The sequence below is a fragment of the Macrosteles quadrilineatus genome, unplaced genomic scaffold, assembly GCF_028750875.1.
Source record: "Macrosteles quadrilineatus isolate MER2022 unplaced genomic scaffold, UCM_ALF_1.0 Scaffold_3__2_contigs__length_128488019, whole genome shotgun sequence".
Lineage (NCBI taxonomy): Eukaryota > Metazoa > Arthropoda > Insecta > Hemiptera > Cicadellidae > Macrosteles > Macrosteles quadrilineatus.
Window position 1 is genome coordinate 91926785 of NW_026542596.1, and position 22932 is coordinate 91949716.

At 34.5% G+C, this 22932-nt stretch overlaps 2 protein-coding genes across 5 annotated transcripts in view; one reads left to right on the plus strand and one right to left on the minus strand.

Annotated features, from left to right (window-relative positions):
• The window catches only part of LOC128988998 (histone deacetylase 6-like), a 30960-nt gene extending 16793 nt beyond the window's left edge, over positions 1–14167 (plus strand). For all 3 annotated transcript variants that reach the window (XM_054410848.1, XM_054410847.1, XM_054410849.1), the window contains 8 exons: positions 1541–1738; positions 2527–2777; positions 3266–3368; positions 4051–4180; positions 4793–5343; positions 6234–6407; positions 6871–6999; positions 11524–14167. In XM_054410848.1, coding sequence (XP_054266823.1) covers positions 1541–1738; positions 2527–2777; positions 3266–3368; positions 4051–4180; positions 4793–5343; positions 6234–6407; positions 6871–6999; positions 11524–11607 — 1620 coding nt within the window. In that variant the 3' untranslated portion in view covers positions 11608–14167. The remainder of the gene's footprint in view (positions 1–1540; positions 1739–2526; positions 2778–3265; positions 3369–4050; positions 4181–4792; positions 5344–6233; positions 6408–6870; positions 7000–11523) is intronic.
• Positions 14168–17626: 3459 nt separating this feature from the next.
• The window catches only part of LOC128990679 (atrial natriuretic peptide-converting enzyme-like), a 39924-nt gene continuing 34618 nt past the window's right edge, over positions 17627–22932 (minus strand). For both annotated transcript variants that reach the window (XM_054413187.1, XM_054413188.1), the window contains exons 16-18: positions 22358–22481; positions 21446–21594; positions 17627–20589 (exon numbers count right to left, since the gene is read on the minus strand). In XM_054413187.1, coding sequence (XP_054269162.1) covers positions 20410–20589; positions 21446–21594; positions 22358–22481 — 453 coding nt within the window. In that variant the 3' untranslated portion in view covers positions 17627–20409. The remainder of the gene's footprint in view (positions 20590–21445; positions 21595–22357; positions 22482–22932) is intronic.

Here is a 22932-nt window from a genome sequence, read left to right on the forward strand (position 1 = left end):
GAATTCAAATAACTTTAGGTGCACGAATAATACTTTGGCAAAAAGAATCTTGTTTCAAAATTAGGTCACGAAATAGGGCAGACTATGAGGTGTTGCTCGCCACTCCAAGGCTGCTTTCTACAATAATCGCCAGGCAAAATACCCACAATACCTTAATTGTCACCCGCACCACAAAAGGTATTGTGACGAAGTCATTCATTTTGATAGCCACAGGTTTGCGTATTATGACTATAATAATGGTAGTGTTTTGGCGGTTCTTTAACTCCACCATCATCAGGCGTACAAAAGGATCCACTTTTGGTGGTGTCGTCAGAATATGTCACAAACGTTAAACAAAAAACACGAAACGATAGCAGATAGGCCTATCAATTCACGCGTGTACATTGCCGCGGGCAGAACTGGAAGTAAACTGAATCAGGTTATGGCGGACCGACGTGGCATCTGGATTGTTGTCTGTGTTATCTACAGCTTATATTGGACTAATTGTAGTGTAGTGACAGAGGAGAGTGTTGAAAATATAAAGGGATTCATAATTGAGTTTCCCATTCAAAATTATTGACAATAATGACCAATTCATATGCTGGATATAAATGATGGTCTCGAAATTCTACATTAGTGCGGAAAAGGAAATTTATTAATTACTTTGGAAAAGTTTGAAATATTTAAATACATAAAACTAGGGACAGCACACAAATTTTGAATTAAACACTCGATTAATTATGAATCCAATTATATTTTTAACACTCTTCTCAGCCACTACAATAGTCCTATATCAGCTGTTGAAAACGCAGACGACAATCCAGAGACCACGTCGGTCCATCATAACCTTAACCTGATTCAGTTTACTTCCAGTCTTGCCGACGGCAATTTACTCGCATGAATTGAAAGGCCTATCTGTAACCGTTTTGAGTTAAATGTTTGTAACGTACACCGACGACATCTGCAAAAGTGGATATTTTTGTAAGCCTGACGATCGAGGAGTTAAAGAACCGCCAAAACATATGTAGCAAGTAAAATTGTACCCTACCGTCCATGTTAAGGATTGTCTAACAAGGTGCGTTTTTACCGTACTTAGAAACACTTTTTCGGGCTGCTTATACAAAATTATACATTCATTATGACAGCTAGCGTGGCGCGAACGCGCCACAGTACCCCCCCTCTGGGCACCCCTGGTTGTGTCTTGGTTCTGTTAACACTTATTTTGTTTGGTATTTTACAATATTTCAAGAACAATTAATTATTATAAACTGTTTGCTGATCTAAATGTCTTCATTACACCGAACCCGGACACCATCAAAGTGTAATATTTCTTTCGCCTTTTATTGTCAAATTGAGGGTTCGTTCCAAAAACATTATCATTGATTTATAGATCAGTTTGTGTTGAATTTGAAGGAAAGTAATGTTAAAGGATAATATTCTCTGAAGGACCACCAATCAGGTGACAATAAATGTGCTTATGTCAAATGAGGAAATGTATAAGTAGTGATCAAATGTGTAAGCGCATGGTGATAGCTAGTCCTGCTGATTCTGTGTGTTTCAGAGTCGACCAGCCACAAGAGAAGAGTTACTTCTGGTACATGAGGTGACATATCTAGATGAAACAAAGCAGCTGTGTGCCATGGATCAGCTGACTGATGATCTCAAACACAAACTGTCCGTGATGGAGAGGAAAGACTCTGTTTACATCCATCCTCAGTCTTACGAGAGCGCAAGCCTCGCTACTGGCTCCTTGCTGCAGGTACTGTCTTATTGCAGCTTTGCTTGTAAAAATCATTTCTCAAATATTCTGATTCCTAACGGAAACCCGAATGACCAAACTAAAATTTCCCATTAATTTATTGTAGTTACTCGTATTATTTTATTATCTTGTGTTTGTCATGCTGAAATCATCACCACTGAAAAAAAAGTAAACTTAGTTCTCTTCTCATTTTAATACAAGTTTAGTACAGTTGTAATTTGAACTGGGTGTGGCTAAGGTTCTTTCCAAAAGTTATAAGAATTGGGACATTTACCAACTTATAAAGTTTTGAAAGTGATTATAGTGAAAATGTCTTTAAATAATACTTTGATCTGCCACAATTTCAAAAGACAAATGTATTAACTATTTTTCAGATTAGAACATTATAGATTTGTATGTTGCATTGTTTCTAAATTCTGTACCACAAAAGTACTGGATACTTAAGCATACTTAAATTCATAGTTGGGTAATGTATGATTTGGTGTATTGTTAATTTTAATTTATTGTTTATACTTTATATTCTTGCCTGTGATTAAAATTTGCATAGTTTGTTAAATTAAGATTGAAGACTAATGCTGCTGACTGATCGATTTTTGTACTTTTGAACCAATATGATTTGTTAACTTAATTTTTTGTGCTTGAATAAATAAACTTGAATAACCGCTCGGGTAGTTGAAATTGTTGGATAAAATATGCTATGACTGCTTAGTTAGTTGACATTAGATAAAATTTTATGTGAACAGTCAGGAAGTCGGCATTATTGGATAATATATAACATCACTGTTCAGGTAGTGGACAGTGTGATGCAAGGGGAGAGTCGGGCCGGAGTTGCTGTGATACGACCACCTGGTCACCATGCTGAGTCCTACGCAGCCTGTGGCTTCTGTTTGTTCAACAACGTCGCAGTAGCAGCCAAGTACGCACTGAAACATTACGACATCAGCCGAGTACTTATCTTAGACTGGGACGTTCACCATGGCAACGGCACTCAGCGGATATTCCTGTCAGACCCTCGTGTGCTCTACATGTCCATACACAGGTAACAGCTCACTTCTGTCATCATGCGGATGTTAACAGTGTCGATCACATTAACTGCTACACTTCCTATGAATATTTACCATAATACAGCCAAGTTAAAAGATCTGCACAATGTGGACTGGAAGGTGGTCAAGTTTGAGAAATGCCACTTGTCAGGAGAAAGGAACAAAAACTGGTTTATGATAAAATACTTGGTTTTCTTTTTATTTACCATAGACAGATATTAAATTTGTAGCACTATAGCATTGACAAATTACAAATTCAACTCAATGGAGACAATAATTGGCAATTTTTTTAAATACCTCATGGTTACGATGCTGATTATCAGACTACTGATAACTGGTTCGGAGGCTACTGGCTAACGCTCTGGTCTTCCAGTGTGCATCCTTATTCACTGTAGTGCTTGCTCTAAATAGTAAAAGCAAATTATCGTTTAACTAACTATCGATAAAACTACCGAGTTCTATAGATATATTCTATGTTGTACAGGTATGATCGTGGCACGTTCTTTCCAAGCTCTGAAGACGCTGCGGCCACTGTTGTAGGTGATGGAGATGGTGTCGGGTTCAACGTCAATATACCTTGGAACCAGGTTGGTTGAAAATTACCATTGCTAGCTGTTTTTGTAGAGTGTTGTGTGATGAGCTAGTAGACTGTAAGTGTTGAAAAACAGTAACGAGTTGTGTTCATCTGCAGAAAGCTTTTTCTTTAAGAAAGGGGAGGACAATTAGCGATTGTCTTAGTGTATGCTGTGGGATCAAGAGCCCGAGAATAGCTTTAGGTTCAGAACAGGACGTTTACGTTTTTTTAGATTTATATCTCCTCCTACTCTCTTCTCTTTCCTAATTAGAATTATTCATAAAAATCATCATTTACAGCTATTTGGCATTTAAAATCATGCAATAGACACAGTCAGGTTTTTACTGACCGTATGTTGTTAAAACAAGATTCTTAAGCATGTTTTTAACGATTTTAAATGTTAAAGCATTTAGTCAAGTTTCTAGGTTTCGATTCCTCAGGTTTACAGCATTAAGAATCTAAGTTTAATCTGAGAGTTAAGATTGTTTCGTAGCAAAGTTAGAATTTCACGGCAGATCAGGGTAGGCGCTAGGTTAGCCTGCATCCAATTGTGATTTTTGTTAACTAATTAGAGGTATTTTTTTTGGATACTCAAAATTCTATTTCACTTAAGGATATGCTGCTGATAACAATAACACAACAGCATTAGCAGATGGAACACCAAGGTTGAATGAGATGTTTGGTGTTGTGTTTAGAAGGGGATGGGCAATGCAGAATACGTGATGGCGTTCCAGCAAGTAGTGATGCCGATCGCCTACCAGTTTGCTCCTCAACTAGTCCTGGTCTCTGCTGGGTTTGATGCTGCCATCAATGATCCTTTGGGAGGTAAATATAACCTTATGTTGCATTTAACTCACTTATGTTTCCAACATGGTACAAAAAACATAAAAGGGAGGTCTACTTTTAGCAATATCAGAGTGTGTATTCCATTAATTTCAAGGAATAAACAGGAGCCTTGTTAACATGCCTCCTAATACTTCTGTTGCGGCTGGTCCAAACACTTTTGTATCAAAAAGTAGAAATTGATTTTTTTACCATTTTAGAGTCAATGACAGGTACAATAAAAGAAGATGATTTTTACATTGAAGATTAAAAGTAGTTTTTAGTACATACTCCTAATTCTTTGTAGCACAATGTTCCAAATACAGAAGACTTTTCTACAAAATGGTTGTTTAAAATATTTTTTATGTATGTGAAAGTTAATCCCATAAGACGATAAGTTACATGTACTCTTCAAGTCAAATCAAATTATATTGAATATTTCATTTTGCCGTTAGCCGGAAAACGGTCTGGAGACTGAACACTTAAATTGGTCATTGGAAAAAATTTCTGGGACAGCCTCTTGGAACAACAACTTCTTCTCTAGGTAAACAATGATTTCTAGAATGAACAGTTTGAGTGTTGAGTGTACAGTATCACACGTGTAATGTTGTCCAGGATGTAAAGTGGCCCCAGAGGCGTACGCTTTGTTCACCTCGTGGTTGTCCCCGCTGGCTCAGGGCCGAGTGATCATCTGTCTAGAGGGAGGCTACAACCTGACGTCCATTGCCTACTCCATGACTCTGTGTACTAAGGCTCTTCTAGGAGACCCTAGTCCCCCAGTCAGTCTGCCTCCATGGAAACCCTCAGCTGCTGTAGACCTACGGACAGTCCTTGACGTCCAGAAGAACCACTGGTCGGCCGTCTTCAACAAAAGCTTCCCCAAGGAAGATGTCCTCAAAGAGGGTGTTGAAAAAACTGCCTACAGTGTTGATAAATTCCCAGACAATATTGATGAAATTTGCGAAGGCATAACAAAAGTTTCAATCGAAGATGAACAGAGAGATGTAGAGGGAAAGGTAGGAGGAAAAGAAACTCCGAGTGGGGAAAAATCGTCCGATTCAACACATCCTCCTGTAGAGGATTGTAAACCTGGTTCTTCACAAGGTTCTGCAAATGCGAGTGGTTTCACTCTTAAAATCACCACCACAATAGACAGTATCTTGCAGGTATGTTGATGAAAAAGTTTAATATTTTCTTAATAACAGTAACAATTTCATTATTCATCATAAGATAGCCAAATCATTCTCCAGACCTTTTGTTAATGTTAATACTTAATAGTTTTTCTAATATATTTGATCTGAGCAGTCTGTTATTTTTAATAGGCTATTATATGCCTATAGAGTGCAGAATAAAGATTAAATAAATAGTTTAAATTTTTTTTAGCTTTCAACTTCTCGCACAAGTTAAAACTAGTTTGCAAAGTTGGATGTATGTAACTCAACCTCATATCTGTATTGAATAATATAAGAATTTTTTTTTATCAAAAACTTGAAATTATATAGGCCTTATTTATGGCCCTAGGATGTATAAGCATAGGTACATGTTTTATCAATGTAACATAGGACACAAGAGCTTAGATGTGGAATTTTAATGGAATAGCAGATACCTGAATGGGGGGGACTCTCCTGGTAGAAAAAAATTAAAAACTGTACACTTAAACAACAATGGAATACTTCTCTGACGCTTAATAGCTTTTTCAACCAAACAATGTTTGCGTTGAGGACATTTATTGAAAAAAAAAAACTAAACAGAACTACCATCTCACAACATTTACTATATAGCTTCCTAGCCGAATAGGTGTAATGTTCACCTAATAATCTATAGGCAGCTGGTTCAGTGGTGAGAACGGTCAGTAGGTTCTTGATGGTTGATAACTGGTCCCAGCTGTGCTGGATCAGGCTTTGGATACATGTTTCTGCCTAAAGACAAGCTGATTTTAGTCTAGAAACAAAGCTATCATCTCTTCATTCAACACTTATCCTTCACCTTAGATTATGCACCATGGTGTGTTGGTATCTAAAAGGCAATGTAGCAAAGTTTTGTGTGTACATTGCAGGAGCTAGGTATGGACGAGGGGTTTGCTATACACCCCCGCCATGACTGTCCTCATGTAGAAGGTGCTGTAACAGCTGTTCCGGCCACAGGACTGAACACGTCAGCTCCCTGCGTGGAGTGCGGGGACGACCCTTGCGCCACTGTCGAGAACTGGATATGTTTAACTTGCTACACTGTGAGTAGAAAATTAGATAAAAAAATGATTTAATTTTTTTTTTATTGAAGATTTACAGTTGGTACTCAATAATAATCCCGCTTAATGAGTCATTGATTGATGTTTGTACTGTTACTGTGTTTTTTATTGATGCAATTTTCTCAAATTCCTTAGTGGAAGAAAGAGAAACCCCTAATAGTTGAATTTGATGTCAAGTGTTCAAAATAGTTTTTCAGCTGATAAGCTAGACTCAATATTATTTGAGGTAATCCGACAATTTCAGTAATCTAATTCTGTACTCACCAAATTCCTGAAGTATCAGGTTAATCCATAGTTAAATTATCAATATCATACAAAGATAAAATTAAAATAAATGAATAACTGACTTTTCATCAACATAATGATTAGTTTGTACTTTTTACTCATGTACTTAGGCACGTTCTGTAAAATTTTTGCCTAGTTGTAACAGTAGATGTGTTTCCAGGTCCACTGTGGTAGAGTTATTAAGGAACACATGATGCTGCATTCGCTAGAGTTGTCTCATCCAATAGTCCTGGGCTATCAGGACCTCTCAGTCTGGTGCTACTCTTGCGACTCTTATATTGAGAGCCCGGTAAGTAGAATAATTCTGCTCTCATTTTTTACTTATGTGAATTTGATCGTTTACAATCGGTTTATTCATAAAGTTTCGTATGAGTTATGGGCACGTAACTTTCAAAGTATAATTACTAGGGATGGACGAGATTGGATTTTTAGTTCGAGACGAGACGAGACGAGATTTTTTATTTCTCATAAAATTTCGAGACGAGATCGAGACGAGATTTCTCTTCTCATACACAACGGGAAATGCACGTTCAAAATTTTTACCTGATTTTGTAACATTGTTAGATGACTGTTTAAATACTAAAATAATGATAATAGGCAAGAATATTTACAATCTTTCATTAAATAACATCAGCATAACATTTTTTTATTAATCACGCCTAACTTATTAAAAATGCCTACGATTAGGAAACATCGTGATATCAGTTAGGATAGAATTCAACTTATCCTAAAATAAAATAAATCATAAAATAAAAGCAATATTAATTTTTATAAAATAGTTACTTGTTTTGACTTTTTTTATAGTAATAAAACATTCCTCACACTGCTTACACTTAACAAAACTTCTCAAATGTTATTAAAGTAATATTATTAAAATAATGAAAGTAATATTTACATTAAAAGAATTAAAGTAATATTTACATTAAAAGAATTAATTAAATAAGAACGCCTTCGAAAAGGAAACGCAACTACAACACGCTCCTGTATTGCGGGTATTGCATTGACTTTCTGCAGGCGTTTTTAATTTTTTTTTTTTTTTTTTTGTTATTCTCGTCTCGATAAAAATCTCGGCCAAAAAGTAATCTCGTCTTGTGTAACGAGATTGAAAATTTCCCGAAATTTCGAGACTTGACCATCCCTAATAATTACCTATAAAGAGTATACAGCTTCTCCACATAATCAATTTTTTTGCTGATTTGATCGACAGAAGACAGAAGGCATACAGAAGACTATTATTTGCATACAAAGTATAAGTGCTGTTTGGTCTAAACTCTGCATTTCATGTAGCTCAACTCCTTCATGTATGTGGTCCAAAAATGCTATCAAATACACACTACTTGGCAGACCTTATTATATGCTAGTTGAGTGCTGAATAATACAGGCACTTATTAAATGGAAATATAAATAATATTATATTTTTATTAGATATTTTAGGTCTTTTCAAGAAGAGGGGTGCCACTTTTTTACAGTGTGCTCTGGCAGTTAGGTTGGATTGGTTGGTTAGCTTATGATAATGACAAATATGGTCAAGTTTATCTCTTTTGTCAACTACACAAATGCATTTATTTTGTAAAACGTTTAGTTGCCATTACAGGTTAAACACTGAGTTAGGTCTTTCTGATCACAATGCTATATTTATAAACCTCCCTAAGCTAGCCAAGTGTAAAACCACCAAGAATACTTCTAGTTCTTTTAAGAAAAGAATCATCTCTGATAGAAATAAAGATGAATTTTGCAAATATCTACAGAGCACTAATAATAATTTTGTATTTAACGCCGCTTTAAACCCCAATGAAAATTACAATAGTTTTTTGAGAAATTTTTTATTATCTTTCAATCATATATTTCCTGTTAAATCACTAAAAAAGAATGCTAAAACTAATAAATCTACTCTGAATTGGGTGACCCAAGGTATAAGAATTTCCAGTAAGAGCAAACGAGAATTGCACTTGGAAGCCAAGTTTAGTAGAAACCAAGAGTTTTTATCCTATGTAAAGCAATACAAAAAAATATTTAATAAAGTTGTAAAAAATGCAAAAATTCTCTCAAATAATAACCTAATTAGAAAATCTGAAAACAAGTCTAAGGCAGCTTGGCAAATTGTTAACAATGAACTGGGTTTAAACCGTACTCAAAGATACAAAATTATTTTAAAAGATGATACTAGCCAAACCACTGTTGATAATCCTGATGATGTAGCTAAGCTTTTTAACAGTTTTTTCTGTAATACAGTTATTAATCTGAATGTAAAAAAGGCTTCTGTCAATGGTGTTCATTCGTCTGTAAAATCATACTGCAGTGATGGTGGGGTTACATTGTGCAATCTTAGCCCCACTAATAAAGATGAAATAAAAAAGATCATCCTTTCTCTAAAGAACAAAATTTCAGTAGGCTGGGACGAAATCCCAATTAAATTCATCAAATCTGCTGCTGACATTATCTCCGAACCCTTATCTCTTATTATTAATCAGTGTTTAGAGAATGGTATTTTTCCGGATCAACTCAAGTACTCTCAAATTTCTCCCGTTTTTAAGAAAGGTTCAAAATTAGACATTAATAACTATCGTCCAGTATCAGTATTAAGTAATTTTTCTAAAATATTTGAAAAAGTAATAAGCTATAGACTAGTTAATTATTTTGAAAGTAATAATTTATTTTACAATAAACAATTTGGTTTCCGAAAAAACTTAAGCACAGTTTCTGCTCTTACTCAGTTTGTTAATGAGATTGCAGAGGCCTTGGACAGGTCTCAGGCCACAGCAGGTGTTTTCTGTGACCTGTCTAAGGCTTTTGATTGTGTGGATCACTCACTCCTGTTGCTAAAACTGATTGATTATGGGATTGGGGGAAGTTGCTTTTCTTTAATACAATCTTACCTTTCTGAAAGAAAACAAAGAACTTTAATTTTAGAAGATAACAACAAACATTATTCACCATGGGAAATTATATCCACAGGTGTTCCCCAAGGCTCAGTATTGGGCCCACTTTTTTTTTCTTATTTACATTAATGATCTTCCAAAAGCTATTAATAAAGAACTAATTCTTTTTGCCGATGACACTACTGCTTTGATCAAAAATAATAATACAGCTGAAATGTTTTCTTCTCTGCAAAGTGTGGTAAAGGACATGGAGCAATGGTTTTTAGAAAATGGGTTAAAACTTAATGTTGAAAAAACAAATATTATTAAATTTTCTACTAGACACAAAAATATATTAAACTGTTCCTTTAATTTAGTTGAAGCTCATAAATTCTTAGGGGTTTACGTAGATGACGCAGTTAAATGGGATTCACATTTGAATTATTTACGTAACAAAATTAGGTCGATATCATCTTTATTCATACATTTAAGGGACTGTGTTTCTATTGAGACACTTAAAGTAGTTTATCATGCATAGTGTCGAGTCAGTGTTAAGATATGGCATAATTTTATGGGGCCAAGCTACTGGTATTAAAACTTTATTCAGGTTACAAAAACGTATTATTCGTATTATTACCAACTCTCATCCACGCAGTTCTTGTAAGAAACATTTTCAAAATTTAAGAATTCATACATTAACGGGGTTGTATATTCTAGAATTATTAAATTACATACATTCAGTTAAAAATGAGCTACCAGAAACAATACATTTTAATCATAGGTATGAAACCCGAAATGAAAATATATTTAGACTCCCCAGACACCGTTTGACCCTTTATGAAAAATCTCCATTGTACGCTGGGCTGAGATTGTACAATGTGCTTCCGCCATGCTATAAGTCATTAAGCAAAACTAAATTTAAAGATACAATAGATAATTTTCTTATTGACAAGGCTTTTTACTTAATTGAAGATTTTTACAGAACTACAATTTAGATTTTTTTTTTTTTTGTGTTTAATTTTAAGTTAAAAGTTTTAATGTTAAATATTTTATGTATGGATTTAATTTTGACAATGCACCTATTCTAAATGTTATGACATGTATGGAATGTTTTGTGCAAATAAAGTCTATGTCTATGTCTATGTCTATGTCTAAATGTTACCTTTTTTGTATTTATCATGAACTTATCCTAACCAAACTAAAATAACCTAACAATACCTAACCTAACTGCTGCAGCACACTGTAAACAAGTATCAGCCCTTTTATTACAATTTATTACCCCTAAATAAATAAAACCCGCCAAACTTAATACAAATTTTGAGCTGTATCAAATATTACTTCTCTACTAAGCATTAATTGGGTATTCACTGCAGTTTGGCAAGCATGATTCCTTGAGAGAAATTTGTAAACTAAAATAATTCCTAGCTGGTGGGATAAAGCTACCTTGTTTGACGGTTTGTGTAGAAATTGGTGGTACAGTAGACTACCTCTTATCCGAACTCCTCGGGACCGAGGCCAGTCCGGATAACGGTTTTTCCGGTTAAATCGACGTATCAAAATTTGGGAATCACTCGAAAACTAGCCCAAATATTTGACTTCAATTTAGGAGAGCATTGTATTTAGACTTGTGATCACTGGTCTCACATCTTTCTTACGACAACAGTCGTTTCAGTACTGCCCATTTCCAGCCGATCTAGTCCGGTTAAACCAATGTGCTGATAAAAATTGTCCGGTCAAAGAAAAGTCATTTTCGCCGAGTGCAGTCCAGTTAAACCGATGTCCGGTTAAAAGGTGTCCGGATAAGAGGGAGTCTACTGTACAGACCACATAAGTGGCAGATATAGCTGATATTTAAATTTTGCACTGTTTACATCAATGATGTGGTCAGTGTGACAAACGAACTTGAGTGTAAAAGGTAAAATATAAAACTTACAAAATTCCACATATTCTTACAGATCCTGTACGAAGCCAAAAATGCTGCGTACCAGAGCAAATTTGGAGAAAACATGCCTAACATATACACTAACCAACAGCAATGACCATTAGAGCCCGTCTTCTATGTTTCTGATCTAAAACTTAATTTTAAATCATTCATTCACTGTTGTACATTTTGGAGACATTTTAAATTCTATAGTTTTAATTTGGATGTGAATGGAGGATACACAAATAATATCCTGAAGTTTGTGGGAGTTTTTATGCAGATTGCTGCATATCTCTAGTCCTTTATTTGCAAACTGCCTTTGTAGATCGATACATTTGATAATCATCATGATTAAGGTTTAGCTAGTCCTAGAGAATATTGTTAAAACAATGTAAGTACAAAAATTATATATATATTTATAATTGAAACAATTTTGTATTTATATTAAACTCTTAGGTAAAAATATTTTTAAGACAATGTTTGTGATTTTATATAAAGTAGTAGTAACCGTGTAGCAGGTTAAGCTTTATATTTTCTGTAAAATGTGGTTTTATTTGTGTCATGTATGAGAAAATTGGCTACCAAGACCAAACAAGGTTCTCATCTTAATAGAGAGAAAATATTCGTTCTCTCAGTTACTTTTGGGTCAGTCAGAGGGGTTTAACCAGCGAACACAGAATAAAAATAGATGGGCCACTCAAAACAAAAGCTGTCGTCACTTTTATAGCGCCGCCGCCACCAAGATGGCGTCCGCTGCGGATGAATCACTGTAGTGGTGCACGCTCACCTCGCCCATTCCAGTCAGTTCAGTATCGCACACCGTGCTCGTTGGCATAGTACACACACCCTGTTTGTTATATGTTTTACGTTATACTGTACATCTTACGACTCAAAACAGGAGAGCACTGTTTTGAAATGGAACCTGAACATAGCCACATACTTCTTTTAATAAAAGCTTTTTGTAAAAGATATCTCACCGTAAGATTGCACGGCCATTCAAAGCTTTACAATGATTCTTTGCATGTAACAAAAATAAAAAATCAACTTTGCAAAACTATTAAGATTAAGATTGCATTGAAGTTTAAATTAATACTTTTAACTACACCATTAGCATCCACAATTATTACAGTTAGATTGTGTTGAGTTTCAAATTTTTATCTTGACTTTAAGTATGTCAAACAGCGGTGTTAATGAAAAGCGTGCACTACTAAATTCACTGTTTCTGGGCGCTACAGCGCATGGCCCTTCTATTTTTATTCTGTGTTCAATGGGCTTAACTTAACCTATAGAAGGGTAATGTTACACTGCTCAGATTTGTTTTGTAAATGTTAATGTGCGTTAAAAATGAGTTAGTTATCTTTGGAGTAACTATTTTTATAAACATCGATGTTAGGAAAAATAATTTTCGGTACACAGTGGTAAGCTTTTTTAACACTTAATATTTTAAATATGTTTATCCATATAGGCACTGATATTTTAACCCTTTGAGGTCGAATTTTTTCCACATTTTCCGGTGAATTTAGCTTGCCATTTAAGCAGTCAGGAAAATGGCGCCCAGCGACCTATACTCGCCATTCGACCAAAAGATTAACTTTTTTGATTTTTGAGTAATTTTTTTTTTTTTTTTGGGTCCTTGTTGGTCGCAATTTTTTAGCATTGGGCAAAATGGCGGGCGGCGACCTATACTCGCCATTCGACTGCAAAGGGTTTAACTGAGAATGTTAATTACTAGTTACCATTACCCATTAGTTCTTAATATCTTAATTTTGTAACAGATTATTATATTGAAATAACATTATAAGTCCTTGGATTAGTACAGGGTGGAAAGAAAGTCCCGGGACAGTTAAATATTTCATAAAATAATTAAGATAGAGCTATAAAACTTAGTACAAAGTTACTGAGCATAAAAATCATTGAAAACATTATTCAGTGATACCCTACCCCCTCAGGAATACGGCCCGCTAGGAGTCAGAAGAGAATCTTAAATGTAAGCATAGGTTGATATGCACATCAAAACATAGGTCTTTAACCACAAACCCGAACTCACACAGACATCTGAGTCAAAAATAATAGCTGTTCAAATATTCATTGAATTTGCAATGCTATAATATGCTACTTCTTCAAGGGGGGCACCCGCTTGAGGTCGGAAGAAAATCATAAACGTAAGCATAGTTTGATATGCACATAAAATTAAAGGTCTTTATTAGTAGAATAAAATGCCACAAATTTGATCTCATAAGAACAACTGAGTAGGAAATGGCAGCCGTTCAAAGATTAAATATGGCATCTCTGAACATGTTTGAGTTCAAAATTGTTGGCATTGTACTCTGCTATTAAAGGAATTTAACTTAATGTACATATCAACCTATGCTTACATTTAAGATTTAAATAACTTCTTGATTTAAGATTTTTATCTGACTCCCGCTGAGAGGGAAGTGTATCACTAAATAATGTGAAAATGATTTTAATGCCCAGTAACTTACCAAGTTTTGTAGCTCTATCTTGATTATTTTTTTTAGTATTTAACCCTTAGAGTGCCAGGTGAGAAATAAAAGTAACGCTCAAAAAATGCCGATGATTTTTCCCGAAGGTCGCGCTAAAAATGCTGAGCGCGATCTGGCGATTTTTAGGTTAAAATTTCGTAAAAATCGAATTTTCGATATTTCGACCAAACGATACTCGATGTATCGCATCTAGTAACATTCGACTCAATGTTAATATATGGGTTAAAAGAATCCGAGTATCCATTCGGTTGTTATGACAACTGTTCGATCATTACGAAACGTCCGGTCAGCCGGACGTTGGCACTTTTGGCTCGTTCTAAAAACGTCCGGTCGGCCGGACGTCGGCACTTTTGGCTCGTTTTAAAAACGTCCGGTTCCCCGGACGTTGGCACTCAAAGGGTTAACTGTCCCAGGACTTTTTCCACCTTGTATATCTATCAATTAAATCACTAATAAACTAATCAAAATGTTGTTATTTTAAAGAATTAGCTGAAATGTTCGTCAAAATTTATCTTAAGTTTTGAAATAAATTTTTAACTAAAATTTTTGTTTATATTTTCTCTAGCCTGCTTCCTACTCAGTAAAAACCTGAGTTTTTTGTATCTTTTTACTGCCTATTGTTTACAGTAGAGTCTATTATACGATTTTCAATGATCTAAACCTTCCATGTTGTATGTGGAGCATCGTAAGATTGCGTTATATCCTTTAGGTATGACTGTATATACCTTGGCAGGTGCGTGCTGCCCTCAACGGCTCTCTGTTTTACACAAGCACGTTACTGTACTTTCCCTTTGTTTATGTACACTGTATTCTACACAGTCTGTCAGTAAAACTCCCTGTATACATCTGCTACCCCTCACGTCGCGACCTGTGCCTAGCTGAAAGCACCTTTATCACTATATATTTTACTCTTTCAGTAATGGTATTTTTACTTTTTTGTTGATTCTCAACACTAAATGATGGCTTCTACATATTCTTATTATAATTTTTATATAATGTTAACATAATTATAAAACGCATGCTTCAAAAGATTCAATTCTTAAACATACTTTTTACATCAGTTATTTTATTCTCTGTTTTCTGAAATGTCTGATGGTATTTTTACCAATTCAACAACACATTCATCCCAGTCAATTCCTTATGACCAAGATGTGACTCTACTTTGAGAGAGCCTACCATCTAGATTGTGTAAAACAAGAAAAGATAAGGAAATGTAATGAACAACACCGTTTGTGGGCAACATGTAAGGCATTTAATTACCTTAGATTCCAAGCTCAGTAACAACGCAGTACACCGTGGTAGCGCGGACGATGGGAGAGTGTGTAGTGTGACGTCTAGTCACATTACACACACTTCACACTTCTAGACAGCTGCTAAGTATAGAAGCATCTAAGCTATTCTAAACGACACAGTGATCTAGATTTTTTACTCTCTGAGGATATCCATAATTAACTTATGTTTAGTTAATTGTGCGTTAATTCTACCATTTTTACATTTATTTCTAAGCTTGACAGTTTTACTGTAAGACTTACTGACACTTACAATAACATTTATTGTCAAACAGAAAGGTAAGCCGAAATTGCTGTCAAATTGGAAAGCAGAAAGTTGATCACAGAAGATACCCTCTTAACCAGTTGACGTTTAGATACGCATACTCTTTGAGGAAAGCTCAATTTAATAGACTATTACTCTTAACTCGTCAGGTTTTGCTTAGCACATATAATTGAAATTGGCTTCTGCCACTTTTTGACACATCTACACTTATGCCGTCAATATTTATACTATGGTAAATCCATACAATCAAATTTTAACAGTTCACTACAAATTTAGATATATCAAAAAGTGTTAAAAGACTTATTTTATTATATACGTACAACAGCACCATAATTTAAAATGCTAATCAAGAAATACTTGAAACAGATCAAACATTGCTTTCACTCAACAAAGTATAAACATAAACACACATAGCCTACTGCAAGTTATTTTTTTTTAAGAGTTTACCGGAACTTTGATTCAACTAACCAAACCGTTTTCCAGTCACGGTCTCGGTTCCTAAGTGGCCGGTTAAGAGGTTATCTATTGTAATTACTAAAACAAGCTCTAAATCAGGTATGAGTACTTAAATTTAGCTTACTAATTTAATTGCTGACTAATATTTTACATTGAAAATTATTTAACTCAATTGTTTCTAACTGAAGCATATATAGCTCACCATTTGTAAAGATTGGTATTGATCTATTTTGATCTAGATTTGTGAAAATGTCATTTTTTTAAGGTACTTTGAAATAGTTAAAATACTTTCCGTGATAGTAATGTCTAATGTCACAACATTATCATTATTAACTGGTTATGGTTAGTACAACTCTCTTTTCTAATGAACTGAAGTCTGATCAATGAATGATAAACTACATAAAGAAACACTTTTCAGAAAATTATGTAGTACCTTGTCGTCACACAAAGTAATTTAACTTTTATCACAACAATCTCAAAGTCCTACAAACTGATAAGTTTATTGTGAAAAACCAAAGGTTAGACAATTTGTCTATTTTAGTATTTTTCCATAAGGCCAATCACATAAAAATTCAGTAACAAGTGAGCTATACACATTGAAGATTTTTTTTCTTCCACAAACTTTAAAATCATCCTTCCCTACATACTTTTGTTAAATTTATAACAAAATATTACTTAACATAACAAAAGGAATTTCTTACATATTGGATGTACAAAGTATTATTTTTTTAAGAAGCAAACAGTGACATTTGATCAGTTATGGAGATTAGTGAAATGGTAGATCACAAGTTTCAAAGATGTATCAATATTAGTTTTGTTTTAGAAAATAGCCACAAGACATTCTTATATCGAGAATAGTTCAAGAATGTATTCAACTTCAACAACTTGCCTATTTTCTAAAAGGACAATCCTCTCCTATTCAAGGAAAATTACAAAAATACTTTTCCGTAAGTTTATAGATCACGATGAATGATATACAACAAGCGACATTGCCACAACAATACTATCTCTTTTTGTAAACCAGTATACAATAGGTCTATTTAAAAATGTATGAAAATACAATCTTTGAATTAAATATCTCAAACAAGAATCTGTATTATATACATTTAAAATACTCTAAAATATAATAATACTTATTTTACTAAACTTAGCCTAACCTCTTTAAAATGCTTATTCAGTGTCTTGTACTTAAATGTATTGTCTACTTGGAAGATGTTAGTCGAGCTAGATGATTACCGAGAGATATTTACCCTAGAATTTCTCGGAACAAGAAAAGAAATGCGGGGGATTTAAAATTAATCAGCATTTGTTACAATAACAACATAGTGCCAACCACACAACATTAACTAATGAGGAGGTACTAAGGGAGGGGGGGGGGGGAATAACATGTGTTTGGTGCCACCATTCAGCTGTAATTACCACTACTATACCAAGTGACTATGAGCTATTCTACAAAAACACACTTTTCTTTGGAATGTTATAGAGCAGTTGATAGACCAGATATCCTTGTTTGACTGATGGTGCCAAGGTGGTTTCAAACTCAACAAATTAGTCTGAAATTAATTAGAAAGAAGACAAAATTAGATTAAAATATTTGTATAAGTTAAAACTAAATTACTGGTATGATAATAAAAAAAAACAAATAAACATTTTTAGTGTTGAAAATAAATTCTATTACTTGTTGATGTGGGAATTTATTTTGGATACGATAACTTAACTATGAATAACAAGAAAGTAACCCAGAACCCAAATTTGTGATCTTCAACTGAGATATTTTTCTAAGACACTTTTCCATCCACACCTCTGTTAACCTGAGTCTATGCTGATGCTGATTATACATTTTGAATCAGAACTAACTTTTTTCTGCTGTAGTGGTTGCAGCTGATATTGAATGGTAGGACCATACACACTACACACCTCATTATTGTCAGGGCAGTCGCCCGCAAAGCTTCTATAGCACATATTATTGTCTTACATTACACTTAACCTAATCTAAGCTAATACGTTTACAAGCTTAGCTAATAGATTTATTCAATATAAATCGTGTATATGCAGTAATGTATAAATACTAGTGTAAATATATATCACAATTTATATTGATTTATTGATGTATACACAACCGTTTATACCATCTAAGTTCACTAAATTATTTGAGCTTTTGTAGTAATTTTTTTCTTTGTAAGAAATAAAGAGATCAGATAATATTCAAAATAATTTCCAAAGGCGTTTAGAATATACAAATACGATTACAAAATTCGACTCATCGACGAATGAATCGATTCTCATCATTGTCTAAGTAGGTGATATGCTGTCAGGTAGAAGAATATATCTTCCGATGTCGATCGGAGAAACGTAAATTTTGAGTAAATATATAGCGTCTACATACAAACACGAAAGACTTTGAGGAGCAGACTCATACTTACTATTGATTATTTACAGATTCATGATTGTATAGATTGTTTTATTCAATAATTAATTATCTTCTTTTCATTTTTTCTCCAGATATATATTCCATATTTACATGACAAGTAACAACCCTGAATTTAATATATAATTACTATATGATAACAACTATGTTAATGCTTTGTTTCTTAAGCAAATTACAAAAATGAAATTCTTGGTACAGATTGATATTTGGATAATTGACTACTTTAACCAATAATGATAGTATTATTGATCCTGAAATGTAAACCATCCATACAATCTCAACCTTAGTTGACTATTGAACCCTCCTTGGCTCACAATCACAGACTTACTAAACCTGGTTATGAGATTAAAAAATATCATGAAACAAAAATCAACTACTTCAGATTCTTTAACCTAACAAACAGTATCTGTTAGAACAAAAACAGTGTGCCCCACCCTGATTAAATCCAAGTCATAAGTGATTAGTAAACTGATGTAAAACATTTGACTTGGTTAATTGATATGAGTGTTTCAGAAGCTACTCTAAGGCTGACTTCAGTGAAGTGTTCAGTAAAAAAATATTTCAAAATGATAGATATGAATTTTACTTTATCTGCAAGTTTGAGTTTTTGTATCTAGAGAATTTGTACAAAAATTAGGAAGTAATCATCTTAATTAATAGTGTTGAGAAACTAATCAAAGTTGAACTATTTGGATATGTCTCAGTCCCTTAAGGGGATGTGGGTTATTTACTACTAATAATTCAGTTTTACTATTATAAAATACTTTAAAACACTCAAAAACCTCACACTGGTTAGACTTTACTGATATACAATTTTCACTTTGGGAAAGATATGTTTTTTAAAACTAACAACAGTAACAGATATGTATTTATAATGCATATATTCCGATTAAAACCCAAAACTTTTCATTTTAGTTATGATATTTCCTCTTTGGAGGTAAACCTTTTAAGTATATGACTTAAATGAAATTTGAAAAACCATTTTAGGTATTTGTTATCTAAAATTATTTAATCTATTGTTTATTTAAGTGAGTGGTGGTTCTATGAAGCACTAAGTAAGACTTAAGTCAAAATTCAAGTTCTATAGTTTGGCATGGGGAATTAAATGTCACTATTTTGTTGTGGATTTGACTTGGGAAACAGTGAATCCCTGACTACAATGCTGGTTTTTCAGTTACTTTGTATGTTTTCCAAGTACACATTCAATGTAGTGTGCTACTTTTTCACTAGCTGCTGTTTTTGCTTGTTACAATCACAAATGCCATTAGTAAAGCTAAATTTCAAATCACAATCCCTAACATTTTCTTACTGTAGAACAGTGACAAATAGAAATTGGTAAATAAATAGGTACTGATATAATTTTAAATTTAAAGTGATTGCTTGGTTTTAAACTTATAGAAATACTGTTCACTGTTCCAAGATAGTTTCCTGTTTAGATCTGACAAGCTTTGCCATAAATTATTCTATGTGATCTTTGGATCATTTACATTAGTTAAGCTGAAATTACTCCTATCACTAATATAGGCTATTAACCTTGTCTCAAAAGTTTCTTAGCCTGTTTATTCAGCACTACACATATGTGTCGCTGTATACAAGTGCCAAAACAATATGTAGTGAATAATCAGGCTAAGAAACTGTATTGACAAGGTAAATAGCCTATATCAGTCATATAACACATGCCAGGGGCTATATTTGATACATATCAATTTTTCTAGTCAAACATTCCTGTTGAACTCCCTGTATACCAGTTTTTACTAGTTACCACTAGTAAGTTTACTATCTTATCTGGGAATTTAATTTAGAGCTACTGCCTATACAAGTGAGGAAACCAGAGGTGCTTAAAACAGTTAATCAAATATGTCTTTGCTAGTAACTCAAAGTCACTCGACTACTACTTGACCGAACCGTTAGATCATGCATAGAGCACTCTCTGATTCCCTCACTTCTCTCAGACTACAACACAGTCAAAGCCTAAACATTATTTATCAGAGTAGAGCGCCATCTGCTGTTTGATCCACGGGACATAGCGAGGCACGTAGGCGTAGACGCCAGGCAGGTGTGGATGAGCACATTTAATGCCCCAGCTGACGATCCCTCCAACAAACCAGCGCGGAGAGCGATCATCCGTCATGCACAACAGTGGCCCGCCACTGTCTCCCTGCCAAGAAAAAGTTAACTTGACTATAAACAAAAGGATAGGCTTCAACAGTCAAAGAAAATTGTCAACAATTAGTCTTCAGGAGATGATCGCATTAGTTGAAATGGTGTAAATACTGATCCAGTAAAAGTTCACCGGTTCACCATTTCAATGGCTCAGTCATCTCCTAAAAACCAAGATTGGACATTGCTATAATCAATTTAGTACATCAGTAATAACGAGCAGAGCATAACACCAATACCACCATTGCAATGAATATTTTAACAAACAAATAACCAAAAGATTGCAAATTTTTACTGTGTAGCCTTAAGCACACATGGGAGAGGGATGATGAAGTATTGAAGAGAGAGTAGTGAGAAAAGACCAAATTAAAATATTATTACACAAGCTTTGCATGATTTAGACTCGTCAATGTATTTAAAATAAATGTATGTACAAAGGCTGAATAACTCTCAAATAATCATAAAATATGTAAACAACATTCAGAGAAATATTGCCTGCCAAAGTGTAAGTAGCCTGTATCCGCCGTTATCAGTAGACATCTAATCAGAGTCAAACAACACATTGAAGAAATAATAGACTTGATTGTATTTGCAATAAACAAGTAGCTCACACCATCCCAAAAGCCAACATTATGTTCTCAAGTTTTTCTATCACAACTTTATCAGGTTGGCTTCTCCACAGCTCCTAGTACTAGTTACTATAGCTTGCCCCCCTCAAAAAGTTTTCCCTTTGGGTGCTCTGGTCTGAAGCTGTATTGAAATGTGTATGTAAAAATGGTTTAAAATGTAGAACTAACTCAAATACACCACATTGGTACAACTGGAACATAAGTGTGTGTAAATGTGTTTAGTACCTGACAAGCATCTTTCCCTCCCTCTGCGTATCCAGCACAGATCATCCCTTGGGTGACGTTGAGGTCTCGATGCTCCAGCCAGCTGTTGCAGAGATCACGGTTCAGGATGGGGACTTGTACCTCATTGACTGCTGCTTCATACTCTGATACTGACACAGGAATATGATCAAAGGCTAGGTTAGTGTTGTTCAAAGGTTTATTGCGGACATTTTCCATCACGATGGTAAAAAACAATACACAAAGCTTCGGGACCTGGATCTGATCCCGATCTGATTTGGTTTCTGATGACTCGGTCTGGTGAGTTAGGTTTTGGTAACTTTACAGGTCCTTGCATTACAGGTTTTTTTGGTCATTAATTATTACCAATTGAGACATGGATGCAACGGGACATATTTTTACCCAAATATGAGTGAAGGATGAATGCAGAATGGAATGATTTGCCTTGTGCAAAATTATGACCTTGTTGTAGATTAAAGGTTACAGAGAAAATATAAAAAAAAACTGTATATTTAAAAATCCCATGTTATTCTTATGGAGAAAATATAAAGTAAATCATTGTAGTTTGCTTGTTTATGGCTATCTTTTGATCAAATATAGCAGATTTATTCATTTCATACTATACCATTAACATGAAAAAACACTGTTTTCCTTCCCTGCAGCAGCAAACTTCTTTTTGAACCTAATGTTATTTAAATATGGAATAAATCGACATGTTAAAGGAAATATTTGAGTAAAAATTTGAATGGTGATTTGCTTAGTCTGCAGGTTTCCTGCGGCAGGGGTATTAATAAATAGTCCTAGCTGAATAATCAGCTGATCTTAGTTTGTTCCAACCTTTCAGACTTTGACTAAAGGCATAGATTTACACAAGTATCTCGCTGCTCTCGGTGGAGTGAGTTAAGTAAAACTCACCATCGCTATCTTCTCTCTTTCCCCAGCCAATGACAGTGCACATCCGACCCTCCTTCAGCTTAAAGTTGGCCTCTGGAAGGCAAACGGGCAGCAAATGCTCGTGAAATGTCACCCTCGTTGCCAACTAGAAAAAATGATAAATATTAAACTTGCAATCATATTTTTTGTTCCTAACTTGGAAATTGTTATATGTTATTGTTTTCGTATAAATTGCTAGTGTTCATTCTGATAGCCCTGTGACGCTTGCGTCACAGCGGCGACACATCAGACGGTAAAATTCAGCTGATTGCTGGAGAACGGGGGAGGGGGTAGGAAGCGCAGAGACAGAGTAGAGTCGTGTTCCGAGTGTAGGCGCCATGGTCAAGGCTGGACTCCATCGCTGAATTGATAAGTTTTCCTTAGTCTAAGATATTTAAGAATATGTTCTAACTTTTCAGTAAAAGGGGGGATTAAGGGGTTAGGGAACTATAAATTATTTCAGCTTAGTATGAAAATTATACTTTAGAGCACACTCGCACCCATAAGGTACGAGTGGAAGTTTTCATTGTTCTTTTCCTTATTATATTAGTAATGAG